The 24,731-nt window shown below is 37.3% G+C and overlaps 1 protein-coding gene across 1 annotated transcript in view; it reads left to right on the top strand.

Annotated features, from left to right (window-relative positions):
• The window catches only part of LOC149141847 (uncharacterized), a 292,486-nt gene that overhangs the window by 195,611 nt on the left and 72,144 nt on the right, over nt 1-24,731 (top strand). The window contains exons 10-11 of the mRNA XM_089448516.1: nt 9,754-9,880; nt 10,052-10,167. Of these exons, the coding sequence (XP_089304642.1) occupies nt 9,754-9,880; nt 10,052-10,167 (243 nt within the window). The remainder of the gene's footprint in view (nt 1-9,753; nt 9,881-10,051; nt 10,168-24,731) is intronic.

The raw sequence follows: 24,731 nt of genomic DNA, 5'->3' as shown, positions 1-24,731 counted from the left end.
TATAGGTAGTCCATCATTAAAGTAGATGAAGTGAAGAAGTAGCTACAATAGTTGTTGGAGCACAAAGTCATTAGACCCAATACGTCACCATGTGGTTCACTCATTATCGTGGTGTGAAAGAAGGACGAAAGTTGGAGAAAGAGAATTGACTATTGTAGCCTGAACAAAATCATCATCAGGAATAGATATCCCTTACCAAAGATTGATAACTTCTTGGATTAGTTGCAACAAGCCAAATTCTTCACCAAGTTTGACCTCGAATGAAAGTGAGAGATGTGTTGAAGACAACATTCCAAACAAGACAAAGTTTATGCGAATGGTTATGATGCCTTTTGGTTTATGCAATGCACTTGTAACTTTCATGATACTGATGAATGATGTGCCATACCCTTTTATTGACTCATTTATAAATTATAATAGTATATTAGGATGACATGCTAATCTTCATTAATATGGAAAGAGAACTTCACATATGTGACACAAGTACTTGAGACCTTGAGGAAGTATCAATTGATCACCATTTTGCGGAAACGAGTTTGGGAAGACATCCTTGATATATCTTGGACACATGATTGATGGAAGAGAGTGAGTGGATTTTGAAAAGATTGCAACCATCACCCGATGGTCAATTCCCAACAACATGATAAAGGTTAGGAGTTTCATATGAGTAATGCAATACTTGAGAATATTCATTGTAAACTTTTCAAAAGTAGTAGTGCCATTGCATACCTTAGCTGCTAAAGGAAAGAGCTTTTGTTGGGGTAAGCCACAACAATGAAATTTTGAATACTTGAATAAGAAGATCAGTGATGCTTTGGTCTTAGCCATGCCAAATTTCCAACGACTTTTTGAGCTAGACACAAAAGCTAGTGGGTATGCATCAGGAGTTGTGCTCATGCAAGGATTAAGATCTGTCTGTTACCATTTAGAGTTGTTTTATGGAGCAATACTTGACTACTCCACATATGATAAGGAGCTCTTTTCGATTGTAGAAGTGATGGAGAAGTGGTAGCACTATCTCTTGGGAAAAAAGACCCATCATACACATGTTTCATTAACTGTTTCAGTGCATACAAAGCCAGAGTAAGATGAAACAGGCGAAGCATTAGAAGTGGTTGGGATTATTGGAACAATTTCACCTATTGATCAAAAACAAAAAAGGAGCCACGAATAGGTTAATAGACATGTTCTCCTGACCACCATTGAAGAAGATTACACCGATTGAATTGATAATTTTTAATTTCTAACCCTAGTCAATGACAAATTATTTCTTAGCAACCAAATTTTCAGTGTGCTTAACAAAATGTACTACTGGGGTTTTAACTCGTAAATTTAATTTTTAGAAAAGAATGCAAATGGTCAATATCATGCACAAATACAAACACAAAATTTGCCCTTTGAAATTCAAATTTTCATTCAAATTTCTTCCAAGCTTTCAAGGGCTTTCCAAACATGGAAATAATTTGCCCATTGAGAAAATACAATGTAATGTATCCAATTAATTAATATAGTTAAGAAGAATTTCCATTTTTGTAATTTTGACCATTGAGAGATATTTTGGCATTAGGACTTAGGAAAGGTGGATTAGGAGGACCCCACTTGGATTTTTAGGGAAAAAGGCTTCCAAACATTAGAAAAGGTAATAAATCAAAGTGCGAAAGAATGTGGGCGCCACTCCAAAGGAAATCCGTACCCCGTAGGAGAGTTCAAACTTGTGGGAAGAAAGAGGAGAGAGAATTCGAATTGTGGGGGCCACATGAAGGAAGAGAGGGTGCAACAAGATAAATAGAGGTGGAGGGCCTCATTTTCGACATCTTTTTACTAATTTGATATCTGAACCATAGTTTGCTCAAGTTGTTTAGCTGGGTCAACAGGGTGTTGTTCAACACACGAGATTTTCGAGGGGAAATCTCAACTCCTACTTCGATGGACTTCGAGTGCCAAAACCTTTTGAAATTGTTTTTGATGATCTTAAAGCAGAGATGCAAAGTTTAATTGAAGCCTACAATGAAGAGGAGGAGAAAAACAAAAGACTTAAAAAGGATATAGCCAAAAGTCAAAAGGATGATGCTATGCTTAGTTACCTTGATTTTGAAGAATATGCGCCTTGTTTTGAAGATTCCTCTAGTTTCCCTGCTAAAGTTGGAGATGGTAGTTCAAGTGGTTTAAACTTGAAGAGGACAACATTCTGTAAAGGGATTAACTCCTTCTTTGTACCCTGCACCACCCCTGGTTCTCAACCAACCCTTGATGCTAAATGGAAGAAAATAGAGAAGGAGGCTGCATATAAATGAATTGCTAGATGGTGGTATGATGCAAACATACCTTTTAATGCTACTAATTATGCATATTATCAACCCATGATTGATTTTATAGCTTCATGTGGAGCAGGCTCCAAAGGCCCTAACTTTCATGATATCAGGGAGGCACTTTTACAAAATGAGGTCCAAAGAATAGAAGAGTACCTTACAGAGTTCAAGCAATCATGGACCAAAACAGGATGCACAATTATGTTTGATGGTAGATCTCGCACCATATTAAATTTTTTAATTGCTTGTCCAAAATGTACTATGTTTCTCAAATCTATTGATGCATCTGATCAAGTGAAGGATGCAAAATTGCTATTTCGTCTTTTGGATGAAGTAGTTATGGAAGTAGGGGCCAAAAATGTTGTACAAGTTATCACATATAATGCCTCTAAGTATGTTGCAGTGGGAAAGATGTTGGAGGAAAAGAACCCCACCATTTGGTGGTCTCCATGTGCAGCCCATTGTTTGGACCTCATGCTTGAGGATATTGGCAAAATTGAGTGGGTGAAGAAGTGTGTGCAAGATGCAAAATTTATAACTAGGTACATCTACAACCACTCATGGGTTTTGAACCTTATGAGAAAGCACACAAGGGGTAAAGAGCTTGTTCGATTAGCCATCACACAATTTGCAACCAACTTCCTTTCGTTGCAATCTTTTATTCAACAAAAATCAAACTTGAGGAAGTTGTTTTCATGTGATGAATGAGATTCATTTCAGTGGAGTAAAAAGGCAGAAGCAAAACAGATGGTTGACCAAGTATATGACAAAAGATTTTGGTCAAAGGAAGAGGAGATTGTGCTATTTAGTGAGCCTCTTGTCAGAGTTTTGCGGATGGTGGATAGTGATAAATCTGCTATGGGTTTTGTTTATGAAGCCATGGATCAGGCCAAGGAACATATGGGGATAAAAGACAAAATTACATTCCTCTATGGAGAATCATTGATGAAAGATGGAACAAACAACTCCATAGACCTTTACATGCAACCGAGTACTACTTAAATCCAATGTATGTAATTTTGGATTTCAATTTTCTATTTTCATTGCTTATAAGCTATAAGCTTTAACTTTTAACTTTTAGTTTTGTTGACTTAATGAATATGTTTTTGTTTTCTGAATTTTGAAGGTATCATTACACTACAAATTTTGAGGCTGATGAGGAGGTTTTAGGGGGATTGTATAAATGCATTGAGCGCATGGTACCAAATTCCAAGACTCAAGATCAAATTCATAACAAGCTCTTGAATTTTAGTGAGAGTCTTTGTACCTTTGTAATTTATATGGCTATAAGAAATAGAGGAAAGAGTCCCCCAGGGAAAAATTGTTAAAATTTGCAAATTCTTATATTAATAATTTACTCATTTGATTTCAATTTGAATTTTGCAATTGCTGAGTTTAAGTTTCAACTTTCAAATTCATTCGCTAATACTTTTTTTCCTTCCACCAATTTTGCACCCTATTGGTGGCAACAATTTGTCAGTGAATACTGTCAATTGCAAAAATTTGCAATTAGAATTTTATGCTAGACATGTATTGGTTCAGGGTGTGAGTGGAATTGGAGTGTGTTTGAGCGTATACACACTAAAAAGAACAACTGTTTGGAGCAAAAGCAGTTGAATGACATGGTTTTTGTACAATACATCCTTAGGTTGATGCACAATCAATTGCTAAATAAAACCCCTTAACCAAGCAACATTGTCTTGGGTGACTTTGATCCAACATCAGAATAGGTTGTGGAGAGTCAAGCACCAACATTTGACAATGAAGACCTTTCTTGGTTGGACTTGGACCTACCTTCATAAGATGTAGAGGCAGATATATCAGAAGCACCAATAGCAACTTCAGGGCTAGCGGAATCAAGCCATAATCCCATTGCAGACTTGGATGCTACTCATTCTTTAGATGAGGATGAGGAGGATGAGCAGGATGATGATTCTGATGATGATTGATGATTTGATCATTGATTTGCTATAGTTGTAGATTGTGGTTAAATACTATTATCTAGCATGTGATTTTGGACTATAAAGGCCTTTTAGAGCCTGCTTCTTGATGTTTGTAACATTTTTGGTTCAACAATGTTTTGCACTAAGTGCTATTTTTGGTTATATGCACTATTACTTGCTATATAAATGAGAACTTTTGCATATTTGTGTATAAATGGTTTGGATTCATATATATGTACATGAATATATCTATTTTTTTCTTTAAAATATCAATGTTCCACCAAGGTTCCGGGACGAGGGGGCGAGGGAGCGAGGGGGCGCGAGAGCAACCTATGCAAAAGCTCCCCACCATTTTTTAGGAAATGTGGGGGAGCGTCAGGGTCTTAAAAACTTATAAATATAAAATATAATTTATTAATTGAGTCCACTATGACAATTTGGTTTGAATTGAAAAGCTGCAAAGCATTATCATTGATATGAATATCATTATCTAAATTTCTAATATCAATAAAATAATAAATTTAAAATTCTAATTTATAATCATACATCAATGATCATACATTATAACAAAATACAAAGACAACAATACCACCATCTTCAGCATTCTGATAATACACAGCAAACCTCAACAATGTCGTTGTAGAAGATCACTGTAGATCTATTCTTCCTGCATCTCTGTTATCAATAAAAGATCTTAATCTCAGAATCTTAACACTTCTGTCCTCTGCAACTTCAACAATATGTTATCAAGGCAACTCTGTTTAGTTCTAGGCCAAACTGCTATAATCATTGGTGAGTTTTGCCCATATGTACATAGTATCAATTACAAGGATATACAAAACAACAGTGTTGTGTTATGCTCGTGTGAATTCTATTGTCAATTGTATCCTTGTTGAAGAGTGACTGTTGTGCAGACTCCTGATGGCATAACAAGATGCTAATGCCTCTGTCCACTGATGCACATTTGTGTCTAGAACATTACTCATACTTCTATCATAACTCCAAAAATCTGCAATCTAAACCTGTAGCTTCCATATCTGACAATTTGGCTATATGTATTACAGCTTCTGCTCCTTTACTTTGAAACTCTTGTTTAAATTCAAATTACAATGACCTCAAGGATTACTGTAACTTGATTATACAGATACTTGTAAGACACCAGTTAGGGTTACTTAGAGAAATCAAAAATACTTCAACGTGATCGGTGTGTCTTTTAGAAAGCAAGCACTGCCACACAAAAGTTAAGTTAATTTGCTGCTGAACTTCTTTGCCTTCTAATATTTCTTATCGTCACAAACTGAATTCTTCACAAGAGGGAGCCTCTGATGTTGATCATCCATGGTGAATCTTGAAGAGCCGAGCTTTGAGAGAAGCAGAGAAGCATTGATGAGTAACCACTTCAGGGATGATCTCCTCACATAATGTGTAGGGTAATATTGAGCAGCAACCACAGATAAATGAATTTGTTTGGATCAAACTCAAAATTTGTCTAATCAGAGGGCCGACGGTTCATAGTGATAGAAATCCTCAAGATTTGTCTTCAATTCTGTCTAATATGTGCACTCCAGAATTCCTGCAAATAACCAAATCACATTACCAATGTGATAGCCATATCAAGGGTCCATTCTGCAATTTGCAATGTTCCAACAGATGCCATTGAGGTTCCATGCATGGGTGTGATCAGATCTAGTAATAACAACACACACAGCGCGTGAAGGCTGTGTGTGTTGTTATGTGTTCACCCTGCTGTTTTTATAACATGAAACAACTAAATTCCAAAACCCTACGCTTAGTTTAACAGTTAATTAAAGATTAGTTTTAGGGTTAAGTTAATTAAATCGTTTTTTTTTGCATAAACGTGTGCCACGTCCCCCCATGCCCCCCCCCGCCCCCTCTCGTCCCCCCTTGCCCCCCCTCGTCCCCCCACGTCCCCTTTTTCGGAAATGCCCCCTCAAGAAAGGGAAACAACTCCCTGGCACGTCCCCCTGAGTTTCCTCATTTTTGGGGGCGTGGGGAAACGTCCCCAAGTCCCCGGAGCGCGAGGGAGCGAGGAAACTAGACCCCTACCGGGGGGGGGGCGAGTCCCCGTGGAACACTGTAAAATATGAATATTTTATGTGTTTTTGGTAAACCATTTTTTTTTTGGTTTTTCGATTGAGTTCCGGTCGGTTCCCGGTGCACAAGGTTTTTCGGTTCAATGACCGGTTCGCTTCCGATAACATTGGTACAACGTGGAGCAGTCCAGCTACAGTATGTTCCCACAGAAGAGCAGGTTGGAAATATACTCACAAAAGCTCTAGGGAGAGCTAAGTTTGTCTATTTCAGGGAACATATGGGTATTGTGGAGAACCCGTTTTAGTAGCAGGGACATGTTACTTTGGATGATTCTTAGTTGCAGTTGCATCAACAACAAATGAGAGGGAGTTGCAGTATAGATGCAGCGGTTGGCAGTAGTACATCAGGGTCAGTAGTAGCATAGATACAACATATATAAGAGTTGCACAGTGGTTAGTGGGCAATATGGCTAGACATCAGCAGCGTGACGAGATGAAGTAGAGACAGGGTGTTGTGGCAGGGAGTGCAGCACTAGAACACATTCCTCACTAAGACGGAGTGTTAGTTTTTGTAGCATCGGATGTGTTCTAGCCACAAAATTTGGTGGAGAGGCTAGAATACATGAGATCTCCAGAACCCAGAAATCATTTTTAGAAATTCCGCCTAGAGGTGTCTCAATTATATTATTAACCGTTTTTTAAATATTTCCTAAGTCTAAACTTAAGGAATATAGTTAATTAATCAATATTAATTAAGGTAAGGTGAGAATCATCTAGAAATTCACATGGATCGATTTGGAAATGATCCTAGCCATCGATTATGTTTTAATCTTGGCCGTTGGTGCTCCAACAATGGAATATATGAGGAAGTCGATGTGGTGATGGAGATCCCACTAGTGCAGATACTCAGTTGCGCAAGCAGTTTGATTTTTTCAGTAGCAATAGCTCGACAGAGAAGATAGAGCCAGACGGTGAGTAGCAGGTGGAAGAGGAGGGCAACAACATTCCAGGATGAAGGTTTCCAGTCCTCGAAAGAAGCAAATGAAGGAAGGCCGAAATTCTCATATGGCCAACGTAAGCTCTGTGTAGAGGGAGACGAAGGAGGCTCAATGCAGAGGCTAGGGAGGTAATTTCGGCGGCATAAATTATTTGTGGGGTGAGAGAAAATTCTCACAATAATTTTGCTAGTATTTTCCTTAGATAAGATTGCCAGTTGGGCATCTAAATTATTGTTCTCAGAATTGCTACTGAAGAATAATAATAAAATCTTCATTTGCCGCACCGGTTTTCCTACATTAGGTTTTTCCGCGGACAATTGTCCAAAAACAACTGTGTTAAAATTTTTATGTGTGCTAGATTTCTCAGTTTTCATTATTTTTATTTTCCGCAGTATATTTATGGTGAAAATTGTAGTTGTGATTTTATTCGTTGTTTGTTGTAGCAAATAAACTGCATAATTAAAATTTTAGTTAGAAAAATAATTTCTAGTTGCTACAATAGATAAAAATTTCACATGCAAAGGTTCGATTTGGTCAATGGAGGTGAAGAACAATATTTTGCCAGGGCTTTGTCAGTAAGAGGCAAGCAATTGATGTAATCCTTGATTTGTTTAAGAATGAATAATATAAACCCTCATCTGCAGAATTGGTTTTCCCCACTTTGGGGTTTCTCCAGGGACATTTGTCCAATCGTTGTCTATTATTTTGTGTGTTATTTTCTCAGTTCCTGTGATTTAATTTCCTTGAAAGCGCAGAAGACAAATAATCTATTTTTTAGATAGGTGAATAATAACCAGTTGACTGTAACAATATTAAAAATCTCACATGGTATCAGAGAAGATCTAAGCAGTGTTGCGAAAATCGCGATACTATCGGCAAATCGCGATTTTTTGAGTTTGGCGATATTATCGCCCGATTTTTACGCTAATTTTTTTCTCAAAAAATCGCAATAACTTGAAAAAATCGCGATTTTTTGGGAAAAAATCTTTTGGAATAAAAAAAGTAATATTTTTTTTTCTCCAATTTTTTTATGAGAAGGAGGAGGTGACACAACCTACCAAGTCTACCCCTGTCACCAGTAAAGGACGTGGTCTACCTCCTATAGCTCCTAGTTTTTCAGTGTCTAGAGCACAACAAAGTCCACTGCCAACTCCACCGGCATCTACATCTAGAGGGAAAGGGAAAGCTATTGCATTTTCTCGCAAGAGGGGCAAAGGAAATCAGTAGTATTAGACTTCAGTTATTTGGTTCATTTCATTGTATATGACATTATGACTCATGATATGAGATACATTATTATATTTTTTGTTGATATTTTGAGGCTGAGTTGGGACTCAAGAGTTAGGACTTACTATTTAGGACATGATTCACTGTTATGTGTGATGTAGCACTAGAAATGATATTACACATCTTATATATTAGTTCTTTTATCATATTTATGTGTCAATATGTTGTAGATGCTTTAGATATTAAAAAAATTGAACAAAAATGAATATTTTTGTATTTTACAAATTTTTCCCGATTTTTATCGATTTTTTCCCGATTTTTACGATTTTTTTTCCGATTTTTTCCCCTCGCCGATAATATCCCGATAACAATAACTGCAACATTGGATCTAAGGACAGAAGAAGGCTCTGCGTAGGCACAGGAAGAGAAAAGCAAGGGTTTATAAAACACAGTTAGTATTTTTCAGATTTATTTGGGTTTTGCTATAAAATGCAGTTCTTATTTCTGCCCCTCCTGGAGAATGGAAAGAAAGGCCTCAAAGGCCGTACTGGTATAGGGACAGAGGATAACCACCAAGGTGAAGTGTGGTAACAAGGATACAACCGAAAGAGGTCAATCATCTAATTCAACTTGTGATTCTTACCAATATGCTCTTAAACATTAAATGAAAGCACTCGATTACGAACAAGGTTAATGTAATTATGTACCTTATAATGGTTGGCCCACTTTCATCTAATAAGAAGGCCAGATGTCACAAGGCACTGACCGGAGCATAGATGGAGGACTGTTGAGGTTAGCTAATTGTAGATCACATAGGGCTGCTGTCTGGCAAGCTGAACAAAATGGGAGAAAAGTTTTCTCCTAGGGGTCACCCACTTGGGTGGGTAACACATCACATGGCCTATTTTGCAAACATTATATGATTGTTGACTACATATCATGACTCATTTGTCATGATGACCTATTTCATTTCATTGTTCATGATATCTGTTAGAGGTTAATAGATATTATCTGTTGAGACTAATTATTCTTTTTTTTTTCTCTTTGATTTTTTGAAAAATACAGATTGGTCAGGACAATGAAAAATAGTAGTATCCTTGAGAATGTACTTGAACTTGTTTAATTGGCAAAGTTGTGATACCACTACTTATATATCTTTTGAAGTCTGTCTATGTGCTGTTTATATGTCCTCAATTATTCATGCTTTAAACACGTGTTGTAGGTGACATCTTCCACGCAGCACCAAATATTGACCACTCTCAGGATTTTGTACGAAGAGACATCAAGGAGTGGATAAACTGGCTACGGACGGATATTGGTTTTGATGGTTGGCGTCTTGATTTTGTCAGGTATCCCTCACTACATGGTTTATTTCTAGTGCTTGTTCAAATTCCATTGCTGATCTTTTTTAATGTGCTTCAGCCTCAAATTTACTTTCCGTCATTGTCAAATGGTGAAAATTCTCAAATTGTTAGAATTCTGTAGTGGTTATGATGGAAAAGAAAATTATATTGTGGCAGAGGTTTCTGGGGTGGATATGTCAAAGAGTATATTGAAGCATCAAATCCTGCTTTTGCTATTGGTGAATATTGGGACAGTATGGCATATGAAGGTGGCAATTTGTGTTACAATCAAGGTAATTATGTTTTGTCTAGAGGTCATGTTCTTCATTGTATATAATTGTTTTTAATATATACATAAACCTGCAATCATGTGCTTCTTTTAGGTCCATCTTTTGTGCATGATATTTATCCGATATCAAAACATTGTGGTAACAAAAATTGTATCTTTAGCCAGGATTTTTAGCAGTCAATGGATCTGAATCTTTTCACACTGTAGGAAAAGTTTTGGAGTATGAAGAGCATTGGTATTAATTTTTTCAGTTTGTAATGGGCCCCAAGCTAAATAGAATGTGATTATTGGTACATGGTTTCGGCCCCTTCACCTAGTGAAATCAATTTTTTATCTTCAAAATATTTGGTCCCAAGGTATGTGGATTTGAGCACAGCTTTTCACAACAACTGCATGCATATATTGCACTAATTTCTTATCAAATGTCGCTAGTAGACTCATCAGGGTTTGCAGTACTTGTGACCTGGATTGTAATAGTTTTTGTATTGATTACAGCTAAGTTGTAAGGAGATAAACCTTTATGCACTTGAGATTCTAGATGGATGTTAACCTGTACTTCTTTCCTAATGAATTATATTTGCATTATATTCATTGAAAACAACTGCACTTTGCCCTTGCGTAATGTTAATCATCCAGACAGATACAAGTATATTTTTTAGGGTATAAATGTTAGAATTATTTACATGCATGTGGGCAGATGTACAGAGAAGTAATAATGTATTTTTCTCGTTAATCAGTGTCATACATATTTAATATATTGATATACATTTGATTCAAAATGGATCATTGACAGAGATGGTTTGTTTTAATGGGTATGTTATGTTCAATTTTAATGTTTAAGTGCAGGTTTAATAGCCTGCTGCCTTATGACCTTCATCAAAACCTTGGCTGAATCCCTGTTTCATACCTTAGAATGTTTCATGCATGTGGAGATGTAGGCAAGGCAGAATGGAGCCTTAGCTCTGCACTCTGTACTCTGTATAGTAAGACAAGAAAAAATGAAGGAAAATGCTTGTCATGTAAGGCTGTGTGGAGCTGTCAACATGACTGGAAACATGTTGAGCTGGGAAGCATATTGATTTGTTGATGCGGTGGGAAGCACATGAAGTTGGGGCAAGGCATGGGATGAAGTGTTATTTCCATGTGTAATGTCCCTACTTACTTGAGCATGGAGATACCCTCCTACTAGCGTAATTGTCTCCTTTAAACTAGCAAAAAGGGAAAATTGCCAAGGAGACGAAGGAATATTGGCCAACTTTACTTTATGATATTATTATTAAATAAAAGTAGGGGCAAAATATTAATAAATGAAAGGGTGCAAAGTCACTTTGAGGAAATAAGTGACTTTCTCAATAAAAATAATAAAAGAGGGTTCTAGAAGATTGGAGAAGGTCTAGCTAAGATCTATAAAAGGGGAGAGGAGATCATTTCTCAAGCATTTGATTTTGGCTTATCATTGTGGGGAATTGTTTTGAATCAAGCGAGTCTGGTTCGAGGGTTTCAAGCGAAATCCTTTAGCTGATTTCGGTGGTCCTAGAGTGCCACCCTAGTTGGTTCATTGGGAGATCTTTCAAGTTTCCCATTGTGCTTAAATTGCAGGTAATTTGGAACAGGTTGAATTGATATTCTTGGAGGCCGAGTTGTACTTATAGGAGGATTGTTGAAGCCGAATTGCCTTTCTCAAGGAGGTGGAATTCATTGTATTAGGAGTGCCAAATTTCTTCATTCAGAAGGGTCAAATTGCTAGTGCTGAAGGAGGCCGAATTGCATTTCTCCTTGGAGGCCGAGTTGCATCTTTCTTGGAGGATGATTTGCATTTTCCTTGGACGCTGAACTGGCAAGTTCAGGTGAGGTTGAATTATAATTGACATTGATTTTCCGGGAGGCCAAATTTATATTTTTAAGGAGGTCGAATTGTTAAGCTCAGGAGGAGACCAAAATCTTCATCTTTAAGAGGGCTGAATTGTTAATTCCAATGGGAGGCCAAGTTGTACTTCCAGAAGGCCGAGATCTTCTTCTATTGGAGGCCGAGTTGGTTGTCCATTGCTGGAAATTCAGAAGGGCTGAGTCAAATTGCTAGTGCTGAAGGAGGCCGAATTGCATTTCTCATTGGAGGCCGAGTTGCATTTCTTGTTGGAGGCCGAGTTGCATCTTTCTTGGAGGACGATTTGCATTTTCCTTGGAGGCTGAATTGGTAAGTTCAAGTGAGGCCGAATTATAATTGACATTGATTTTACGGGAGGCCAAATTTAGATTTTAAGGAGGTCGAATTGTTAAGCTCAGGAGGAGACCGAAATCTTCATCTTTAAGAGGGCTGAATTGTTAATTCCAATGGGAGGCCAAGTTGTACTTCCAGAAGGCCGATATCATCTTCTATTGGAGGCCGAGTTGGTTGTTCATTGCTGGAAATTTAGAAGGGCCGAGTCCATCATTTGTTGAACGCTGGATTATTGCTCAGATTCCGAGTTTAAATTGCCAAGGCTGAGTCGGTTGCAGAGAGACCGAGTTTCTAGAGCTAAGATATTGTCATGTCCCTTCTCAAACACATTTGTAACAGGTTATCTCTACACATTTTTGGCTAAGGAAAATAACCCAGTAGTTTCGACTAAGGGACTTAGGAGAAATTTCGGCTTATATAGGTTGCTAGTGGAAGGTGGAGGCCACCCACGTGGGAATTTGAACTAGGCGATTCGAATAGCTTCGAGGAAATTCGAAATGCTGATTGGAGGGGCCCACATGAGGAAAGGAAGGCCCACGAAGACAAAAGGAGTAGGAGGCTCTTATTTGGATCATTCATTCACCTTGCATATCGAATTTACTTGACTGTTTGCTCAACTGCTTAGCCAAGTCAACTGGTTGTTTAGCCACAAATCTCCCAAGTGGGATATTCAACCTTACGTTCTGGGGACTTCGAGTGGCCACTATAGGAAGGCAGTTCCACAAGAATTTTCAAGAGATTTGGGGAGTTTCCACAACACCATCACTCAGCTGCACTCAGGAAATGTATATTTCTGGGCCACAATGAGAACACACAAAGGGAGATTGAGCCACATTGGATCAGCTAATTGCCAGAGGATCCAAGGAATCTGAAGGACAAAATGGGCCAGCATTCAGTGAGGGTTTTGGAGCCAAAGAACCCAACAAACCAGCAGTTCGAATTGCAGGCCTAGGAGATAGCGCAAAGGGCCAATTCAATAATTTCGTGGGCCTCGAGGGCAAGAGCTACAACCCGGAAACTCATACGGGAAGTCAAGAGATCTGTAAGAGGGATCATCTCAACATTTTTGGACACTTTCCAAGAGGTTTTATAGTCAGAATGCAACAGGCCGAGTTTTGTAGTTGCAACTGAAATTGGGCTCCTTGGGGGTCGAATTTCAGAAGTCTAAACCAGACAAATTCCTTCTTGGGTTTTTTGGGTTTAGGCCAAGGAGTCAGGAGCTCGAATATCATAATCTTCTGAGCACGGGAAGTAGTGATTCCAACCCTTTGAAGTGAGTAGAAAGAGCAGTTTTCTAGGCATCACAGTGTAGTTTGGTGTAGCAGTTGTAGCAACCTTCAGTTCAGCTATTGCTCACCTGGGTTTGGTCATCCTTGTCTATTGAGACAAGCCCAGGTGCACCATTCTATTTACTATTATATTTTGTTGTTGAAGAAGTAATAAAATGGCTGAACAGTTCCTTATTTCCAACATTTCCATGGGTGCTTAGTGTCTATTTCGATTTTCTGTTTGCTGAACTGATTGTATGCTTGTATATCACTTGTATTCCTACTTAGGAACATTAAAAATATCCATTGCTGAGGATGGGCTGATTTGTGGAAGACCTATCTATTTGCTGGGGGGTCGAGTTGATCATCTGGAAATTAACTTATTGTCTGGCCGAGTCGCTTGTGGAATGAGTGCATTTCAGTGGGTCGAGGTCATCATTTGGTGGAGTCGAGTTGGTCTAGTCAATTGTTGGAGCTGTATCAAAGGTCCACAAATTATCATTGCATGTAAATTCTTCGATTCATTTAATAAAGTTGTTGGTTGTGCCCTTGGATGTATTTTTGCTATATGTGTTTATTTATTGCTCACAAAATGTTCGAAGAAATTTTTGCTCACTAAGTGTTTGATGAAATGTGTCAAAGAAATTTTTAAATTTTGTTGGGTTGTATCAACATATTTTTAGTTGAAGTACATTATAGTGGTATCAGTCATCAGAGCATGTTCTTGGCTAGCTATGGGATTGAAGTAGAGTAATGTTGAGAAGGAAGATTATAGAGCCAGATTCAGAAGGAGAAATTGAAGGTTGACAAAGATGGAGGTCCCATGGGAGATGGAGAAAATACACAACCAAACAACTCAACCACCATGAATGAAATATTGTCATGATCCTTTTTCTGGTTTCCCTTATGGTGTGGTCAGGATGGACTTCCAGGGTTGGTGGCAGCTAGGTCACAAAAGCAGGTTTACTCCATCCGCGGGCCCGAGGTCTTATGGAGGGGCTTTATGGGGTTTTGAGGAGTTTTTATGGAATCCGACGACATTCACTTGGCACATTCCATCATCCACACAACTTGCTTTTTGTTCCATTGCATTCCAACGACTTTCAGAAACCATGTTATTATTGAGCTTAACTCACTTAATTACAGTTAAGGTTGCATTCTAGAAGGGATACTTAACGAAATAACTTACTGTAATAGCTCGTTGGAACCAAAATGAAAAGATCTACAAGCTGAGATGGTGGGAAATGACTTTCAGTGGCCTGAGGAGGGATGGTGGCCGATTTACCATTTTCCCAAATTAAAAAGGTATTTTAATTAAATAAAAGGAGGGAAAAGGTACTAAGTGATTAAAATAATAATAAAATAAAAGCTTTTAGAGGAGTCTATGAGATCTATAAAAGAGGAGGAGGAGACCATTTGAGGACATCTTGGATTGTTGATATTTTTTGTTGATGAGGTTTGAAGAACTTGGTTCCCAACTTCTATAGCCCCAAGATGGAAACACTCGGGTTTGCTATCGGGTGTTGGATGAAAACCCAACACTCTTGAGGAGATTTCACTGAGAAATCTCATAGTGCTTCAACAGAGTTTTGGAGAGAGTAGGTTTGCAATAGCAGGTTTGCAACAATCTTCTCATCGGGCCATCTACATTCTTGCCAAGGTCGTACATCATTTTGGTTAGAGATCTTGTTTTGGGTTTTTCTCCACTTGCTTGGCAAGCCCAGATTCCACCATTCCCTCATGATAATGTACTCCTTCTAGTGGATTAATAAAATGGCTCAGTTATTTATTGACATTTATTTGTGCACCAAATTGCTGGTTGTGTGTTTATTTGCGATTATTTTGTTGTTGAAGTTCATTTCTGGTATCTATCATTAAATTTTCCATTAGGAATATTACAGTGGTATCAGAGCTGGTTTTCCTGCCAGCCTAAGGGTTTTATTGCAGATCAATTCATGGGTTATTATTTTAAAGGGCCAAGTTCAAGGGTTTCAGTTGCAACTATTATTATTCAAGGGTTTCAGGGTTATTTGCAGTGAATCCACAAGTGCCAGATTCCTTAATTTGCCAAAGCCATAATTTTATTACAGAAAATATTATTTTTGCCAAGGAAGCTAAGACCTAGTCCTTGTGCTTGACAAAATTTCCTTAAGTGTCCAACAAATTTTGCTGCCAAATTGTCTTTCACTCAATAACAATCCGAAAAATTTAGAAATCAGGTATTAAGGACACATTTTGATTATTTCTTAAAGGGGTCCCATTATATATATATATATATATGTATGTATATATATTCCTTTTGGGATTGGCTGTATTAATTATGTGCAAAAAAGGCCAGACCAAACCCGATTGAAGAAGTCAAGAATTTCATAGTGCATTGGGTGCACTCAACAAGGAGATCAGTCACATCCATTTGTGTAGGACCAAGCCCAAATGATTTGGGCCACGCCATTTATTTGAAGGTTCAAAGCTGTCGACTGTGTAAGCAAACAGAGCGACTGACCAGGGTACTGGTCGAGCCACCTCAAGGTTCTAAAATCGTGTTGACAATTGTAGTTCAACTCAGTGGAAAGATACCTCTTGCCATGATTTGACAGTGGGATTAGCGCTTCATGTAATGGCTTCACATTTCTGGAGACTAAGAATGTGAGCACACATATCATCAGGGTAAGAAGTTGCTGCAATTTATTCAAGGATCCCAATACCTGACTCTGCATCTCTTCATTAGCGTGATCATCAAAAATTAGGCTAGAATGCCCAAAATGGTGACCAAAGGAAAGCACTGAAATCCACTGAAAACGTTGACTGATTGAGAGCGATGCACGCATGTTCGTTGTGATATCTGTGCACACCAGAACGAGATTTTGGTTGTGTAACATTTTTCATTGAGGCCACATTATCGTCATTGATGCCACAATGCAGCCAAATGTTTTTCTTGAGGCCGATGGGTTGGCCGAAACTTCAACTCATAGTCAAATGTATTGAGCAGTTGTCGTCAAGAAGGAGGCTGAGTCTGTTAATGCTGAATCAGGTGGAGTTCTGTGTTGCTAAGACCGAAGTCGGGTTCTAAATACTAATTACTGACCTCCTATTAACAAATTACGCACGCCCGAATTATTATTGCCATCCACATCCAGGCAATAAACCGATTCTTTGTTGAAGAGGCGAGATTGCATAGGCTGTAGTGTTCCATACGTGATGGTCAACGTGTAATGAAGGATCAAAGACTAGACTCGTGGTATTAATAATGTGCGCTGAGAGTTGGATCATACAACTATAGTAGATCACAGTGAGTATATGATGTGATGGTGAAAATTTAGTATGCTGACCGAAGAGACTAGAGGCAGAGTAACGTGATAGCTGGAGTCGTTATTCTTTCTGCGTGGATATATGTGGCATTAATTTCTGTGTATTTTGAAATCGCTCTTGGCTTGTAGAGGCTGTGACACCATTTCTAGCAGAGGCTGTGACTTACATCTTATGCGCTGAAGGTGTAGGGACCACAAGTTCCTTATTCCTTGGACTGGTTCATGCTTGAAAACTGAGTGTTGTTCCTTTACATTTCTTGCTGGGCATGTTTATGAGTACATACTGAGCGTTGTTCCTTTACGTTGCTTGTTGGGCGTGTTTATGAGCACATTTGGGTGATACATTGGTGAGGCACAATTGGGTTGCTAATTGAAACCACTCATACTAGAGAAATCTATTAGTTCGAATTCTTGAAAGGACTGTTCAACCATTCCTTCCACTCCATAAATCTACCCCGCTGGTGCAATCATCAGGTTCACGTCTATGATATTTATGCTTGTAATCTCTATTCATATGACTATGTGTTAATGAACTTATAGATGTTGCCTTGTTCTGATAAGAAAAAGAAGGAGAGAAGTGCTATTTGCTAATTTCTGGGTCTTTTATAAGATATATCAGTTTACCTTGAAGTCTGTTGGGCACATGTGCGCACTATATAAACTGTCAGTAGTCATCCTCTGCTTGACCTGCTGTGTATTGAATCAAATATTGTTTGTTGCAATAGTCAAATAAAAAATATTGTCATATATGTAGGCAGATTTGAGGGAAGAAGTGGATGGGTATGCCCTGTAATAGGTCCACTAAAAGTTGTTTGATGTCCTTGGAGATGATTCGCCATCAAATTGACAGTAACTAAAAGTTCGCCAGAGTTTTCTAGGTGTGCTGACCACTTCACCAAATTTGATGTGCCATATGAAAGTTATTGTGAATTTTCCAAAACTTGCTAATTTTTGGTCTCTTCCTTGGAGCAAACTTCTATGGTGTTCCACGCATTATTTATATCTTATTATGAATTTTTTACTTTGTTGACCTTAGTATGTATCCTCACATCTTTAAATTTCATAGTTTGAACTTTGAAGTGCCATAAAATAATAATTTATAGTGAAAATCATTGCAATGACTCATTTGAAATAGATTTCAGGATCAATTACAAACCCTAACTTCGAAAAAATATATCTTTAAAAGTATAGAAAATGAAAATATGAAATTTAACTAAATGTTCCGCTTTATCTCTCCTTAATATGCTTAAAAGTTCACCATTTGAAGCATCACAAAAAAAAGGTTATAGAGAAAATTCCAAGATGACTCGTTCACTGCCAAAATACATTTTCACACATGCACACACATTATTTCCTTCCAATATTTTATCCTTTTATACATTATCATAACTCTTCATGAAAAGACATTTTAATTAAAAATACACATCGATTGATCAATTAAATAATTCATTCCCCTTTTATTTCACTCTTCCAAATACCATGAGAAAACACCACAGGCTTTCTAAACCATGGGTTTGAAACCATCACTGCACATTTTATTTTGACTTCATCCTTCTTCATGAGAAATCCCCTTTTAATATACTTGGATACTTATACACACACACACATAACATCAATGATATAATCCCTTTGACATAAATGGAAATAATTTGTTTAACACATCTACCCAATCTTTGATAGTGAGCAGGTTTCAACCTGAATCATTGTCCCAAAGAAAAAATTAAAATGTGTTGAGTTTTTTTTGTCATTGATTTCATCTAATGTAAACTGTAATGTCATTCATGTCAATAGAAGTATTGAGCATGTCTAAAGGATGAATAGTACTACCATGCACAAGGAAGTGCGGTGGAGTCACACCAATATACTGTAGTAGAAGGCTGAGAAAGTAGATCAAGCAGTAGAAGACCGAGTAAGTAGATCAGGTAGCAAAAGGTCAAGAAAGTGTCTTTGATGCAATGTTAAGGAGGAGTCATACTAAGATTAAGTAGCAAAGGGAAATCTTTGGAGGAGTCAAGCTAATATCAAGTAGCAAAAGGCCAAGCTAGCTAACCGAGTTCCAGTAGAAAAGGAAGAAAGAAAATCAAGCTGAGAAGGTCAAGAAATTTAGCCCCTGGTCATTCATCCTAGTCATAAATATTAAAAAGGTATGCTACGTAGGATTTAGTTTAGTTAAGGTTTATTTTATTAAGTTAAATTTTGTAATTAAACTAATTTATTTTATTTATAATTTTAATTAAATTATATTATTATTTTATTTATTCTAATTAAATATAATTTGTAAATTAAAATTAAAATTTTCTTTTAATTAAGGATTATCATATACATGTATATAAGGGTGGCTTACGTATCAAATACCTAACTTTATATACTCATTATATTCCGGTGAGAGAGGAATTTATTTTGATAATCAATTCATTACCTTAATTTAGACATTTCCCTGTATTAGCCAGTATAGATATATATAGTGTGCGATACATGCACGCAGATGCATACGTAGCTATCATATGGATGCCCCGCATGTATGCTAATATTTCTATTTTGTTGTAGTTGTAGGTGGGCCATTACATACATCCCTCCTTCCAAAACCTTCATCCCGAAGTTAGGGTTTATATAGTTTATTGATAACTATTTAGTGATTAGTATAATCATATAAGAATTGTATTTTAGAATTGAATTTGTTGGACATGGGGCATTTTAAAATTTGTGTTCTTGAATATTTTAAAATTTTACAATTATAATATTCATGCCTTTCCCTTGTCAGCTTCCCAAACTATTCTAGAATCATCCTATCTTTCCTAATCTCTTTCGCTCCCATCTTGTCCGTCTTCTAGTGGAGTATGTCACAGCGTCAGCTATACTGATCTAACCATTCATAGACCCTAAGAATGACAACGTCGACTATATTGACCTGATTTCTCAGTAGGCATCTGACAGTCATTATCACATGTCTAAGGGAGCGTGATTCGCACAATCCTCCCATGACTTTAGGTTTTGGAGGATAAACGGTGGGCTAAGTCACATGACACGAGGACATGAGACACGGAGGACACGTAAATACGAGTATTCAATACGAAACGCAGCGACCTGGAAACAGGACACGGGGGACACATTTTATATATATTTAATAATATATATACCAAAATATAGTTTTTTATCCATATTAAATTGCAGGTTGTAACTTATCTAATCAAATTAAAATATAATTACTTCTCAAAGTTCATAGTTCACTTTAAAAAAATAAATAGAATCAAAATTTACTATTTAGAAATTAGAATGTGATATGCTTGGTCTTGGTTCTTGAATATTCAATGTTCATTATTCATGTACAACCTACAAGCACATAAGAAACTACTAAGTACTTACTACTAACTATAAATTTAGAACTTAGATATTAAAACCACTGTTTTCAAAACCGTTTTTGAAAACCGGTTACCGGTCTAACCGGCCGGTTAGCAAGGGCGCCGGTCTAAACCGGCAAAAAAACCCGGTTCAATCGCCCATTTCACTAAAATTTGCCCTAAACCGGTGCTAACCGGCCGGTTTAGGATGGAACCGGCCGGTTTTGTATCAAACCGGCCGGTTCCGTCCTAAACCGGCCGGTTAGAGGCATGCCCACCGTGTAATGCAAAAAGTGTATGCGGACTGTGTTTTAGGGGTTTTGGGGGGAAACTAAGGGTGTTTTCCCTCCAAAAACACCCTCTCCAAGCCTTTAAGAGGCCCCTCTCACTCTCATTTGTCTCACACAACTGTTTTGGAGTGTTTGTGAGCTTGGAGAGTGTTGAGTTTTTGGCATTTGCTGAAGTAGTCATCTTGGAGTTGGAGTTGGAGCTATTTTGGAGATAGTGTGTAGCTGTCAGTGGAGTTGCCATCTTCAAGAGGAGGCTAAGGAAGCTAGTTTGCATTTCCAGGTAAGGATTTGCACTTGAAAATTCCTTATTTGACTGTTGTCCATGAATTAATTTTTTTTTATGTGTTATAAACTTCTCACTTCTATGATCTACCATCCAGGGAGTCATCATGCCTCCAAAAGCCAGAGATACTGCATGGGCTCATTGTGATATGATTGATGGCAAAATGATCTGCAAATATTGCCAAAAATCCATTCAAGGAGGGGGTATTAACAGGTTCAAGCAACACTTGGCTGGGATAGGAGGCCATGTAAAGCCATGTGGAGCACCAAATGAAATAATAGGGCATATTAGGGCAGAATACCTTCAAAAGTTTGAGACTCAAGTCACTGAACCAATAGAGAAGTTTGTGACTGCAAAGTTTGGGAGTCGAGACTCAACCAACTGAGTTTGATCATGATGACTGAGACTCATGAGAAGTTTCAACTTCAAGTGATAATTTTGATCACTATTATAGTATTACTATTATCATATATGTAAAGTCTAGACTGAAGTCTTGTAGTAGGCCACTGGCCCCATAGTTTATAGGCTTTGTTTTTGCACTCTAGAGGCCATTTAGAGCCTCATTGCTTATGTATTTTGTCGATGATATGTATTGCACTCGGTGCCATTTTGATATATTCACCTTTACATGGTATATAAATGAGCAATCTTTGCATATTTTGTCTCTATTGGCTTGGAATCATGCTTTTAAATCTTAAAAATAGTTTTTTTCATTAAAAAATAATTATTTAATGTTTTTTTCTAAAACCGGTTCGTTTAGACCAAACCAGTCCCGGTTAGACCGGTTCGGGTCGGTAAACCGGTTCATTAGGTGGACCGGTCCGGTCACCGGTTCCGGTTTTAAAAACATTGATTAAAACCATAAAATGCAGATTTTCCATTAAGTCATCAAAATCAAAATGTATCATTGTTCAGTGTTTACAATAATGTTGCATTAATTGTTATTGGGATAATATCGGCGCGAGGAAAAAATCGGAAAAAATCGTAATTATCGGGAAATAATCGAGAAAATATCGTTTGGTACAAAAATATTCATTTTTTTCATTTTTTTTCAATTTTTTTAATATCTAAACCATCTACAACATAAAATAAGTACATTGACACATAAATATGATAAAAGAACTGATATATAAGATGTTTAATATCATTTCTAGTGCCAAAATCACACATAACATTGAATCATGTCTTGAATAGTAAGTCCTGACTCTTGAGTCCCAACTCAACCTCAAAATATCAACAAAAAATATAATAATGTATCTCATAATGTCATAATGTCATATACAATAAAATGAAGAAAATAACTAAAGTCTAATCCTATTGATTTCCTCTGCCCCTCTTGCGAGAAAATGCCACAGCTTTCCCTTTCCCTCTAGATGTAGATGCTAGTGCTGGTGGAGTTTGCAGTGGAGTTTGCTATGCTCTAGAAGCTAAAGAACTAGAAGTAGGAGCTATAGGAGGTAGACCACGTCCTCTACTGGTGGCAGGGGTAGCCCGGGCAGGTGGTGTCACCTGGAAACATTACAATCTCCCAATCCTAAAATCCTAAAAAACTGATAAGTCTGCTGCATTTTGAATGAAATCTAAAATTCTACTTTCTCCATATGAAATCCAATGAGGCCAGAACCACTCTCAAACATCCTGAGTCATTTCATGGTAATGTTAAAAATTTAAGTAAAAGGATGAAAATGAAGATTAAGGAGAATGTCACTTTTACTTTAAGAATTTAACATTACCATGAATAGCATATCAATACTAGGGCCTAGACTTGATCATTAAGCTGCCCCACTCAAAAATTATTTGTTTCTTTCAAAAAAATTGCAGCTTATGCAGGTAACGTTTTCTATCAACAGAATACGCGTTTTCTAAATGCAGAACACGACGAATACGTTTTACATTTTACAGGACACGATGAAAAACGTTTTCGACACGTTTTAGGGCGTTTTCGTGTCCAACACGTAAAATACGGGACACGGGACCTTGGAGGACGTGTCTTGTGACTTAGACGGTGGGTAATATCCACCCCTCCTAGTGGGACCAGGGTCAACACCCTATCATGGAATCTCATTGAGCCTCAATTTTCTTGGAGCTTTTGTGATCACATGGTCATTTTGGTAATAATGTTATTTGCAATGTAAACACTTGTCCATACATTATAACATATGCATCAATATATTCAAAATAAATTGTATTTAAATAACATTTTCTATGTATTCCCCATATGTTGCTATTTATGATATTAATGTTCACGTATGGACTTGGCCCTATTCAACCCATATATTTGTAAGTTAGCTTTGATATTAGAATGTAGTAATTCTTTTATTTCCCCCTCATCAATCATATGGATTTGTAGAAATGAAATAAAATTATAGACTCTTCATTTATAACATAATTCATGATTTAGATTTCATAACAAGGTTAATCAAATATTAAACCTCATATTGGTATCCACATTTCAACAATGTTAATTTAAATAACATATTTCACATTGGTATCCACGTACCAGTAGAATTAAGAAAATAACATATAGCATCTTCCAGTAACATAAAAATTCATTTTTACATGTGATCATCCCAAAATAGTTTTAAGTATCTGATTAAAATAGAGTAAATATATAAAAAATATGGCTTCAAGTTCATCAAAATTAATACAAGTTGGGGTATCTTTGACATATGGTCTCTGTATCTTCCAAGGTAGCTGATCCATGGCTATACTTGTCCCACTAGACCTTAGCTTGGTTTACCGGGCGGTTCCTAAGCTGTTGAACCCTACGTTTCAATATGCGTAATGGTTCAACCGAAATGGTTCCCTCATCTGATACTTGCAGTTCCTTCCATTGAAGGTTATGAGATTTGTTAGCGATGTAATGTCTTAATACAGATGCATGAAATACATTATGAACTTTATGCAAGTGGGGTGGCACTGCAAGACGATAAGCGACATGTCCAAATTTTTCCAGAACTTTGAATGGCCCAATAAATCGAGGCGATAACTTTGTCCCTTTTCCAAACCAAATGGTGCTTTTGTTGGGCTTGATGCAGATGAAAACTTGATTTCCTACTTCATAATTCCTATCTGTCCTGTGAGCATCAACATAACTCTTTTGTCTATCTTGTGTTTCTTTTAATCGTTGTGTAATTTGTTTTACCTGTTCCGCCATTTCTTGAATTAATTCTGACCCCACTATCACCCGATCTTCTAACCTGTCCAAATTCAACGGTGTTCTGCAAGGTCTTTTGTATAATGCTTTAAATGGAGGCATCCCGATTATACTGTGGTAACTGTTATTGTATGCAAATTCTACTAAGGGAAAGCACTTTTCCCAATGTGATTGTTGGTCCATAACATACATTCTTAGGCTTTAGCATATATTCTAGTACTTGGTTCACCCTTTCTGTTTCTCCGTCAGTGTTAGGATGATAAGTTGTACTTAAATTTAGTTGAGTCCCTAAGGCTAATTGCATATAAGTCCGGAATCATGAAGTGAATCATGAGTCTCTATCTGATATTATGTTCTTAGGTACTCTATGAAATCTGATAATTTCATTTATAATTACCTGAGCTATGTCAGCAACTTCGTAAGTATCTCTTACGGGAACAAAATGAGCACTTTTCGTTAATTTATCCACCACAACTAGAATGGCATTATGCCTTTGTGGAGTATGAGGTAGCCTGACAATAAAATCCATAGAAATTATTTCCCATTTGGTCATAGGAATGTCGTGAGGTTATAGGAGACCTGCTGGGTGATGATGGTCAACCTTCACTTGCTGACATTTAAGACATTTTGCCATGAATTGGACAATATCATGTTTCATGCCTGCCTAAAAGAAGAGTTTCTTTGTATCAGTGTACCTTTTTTTTAC

Source organism: Pinus tabuliformis, chromosome X, assembly GCF_031772625.1.
Source record: "Pinus tabuliformis cultivar Carrire ecotype Pingquan chromosome X, CPIR1, whole genome shotgun sequence".
NCBI lineage: Eukaryota > Viridiplantae > Streptophyta > Pinopsida > Pinales > Pinaceae > Pinus > Pinus tabuliformis.
The sequence above is the reverse complement of the archived record's forward strand: the minus strand, read 5'-3'. Positions and strand labels throughout refer to the sequence as shown.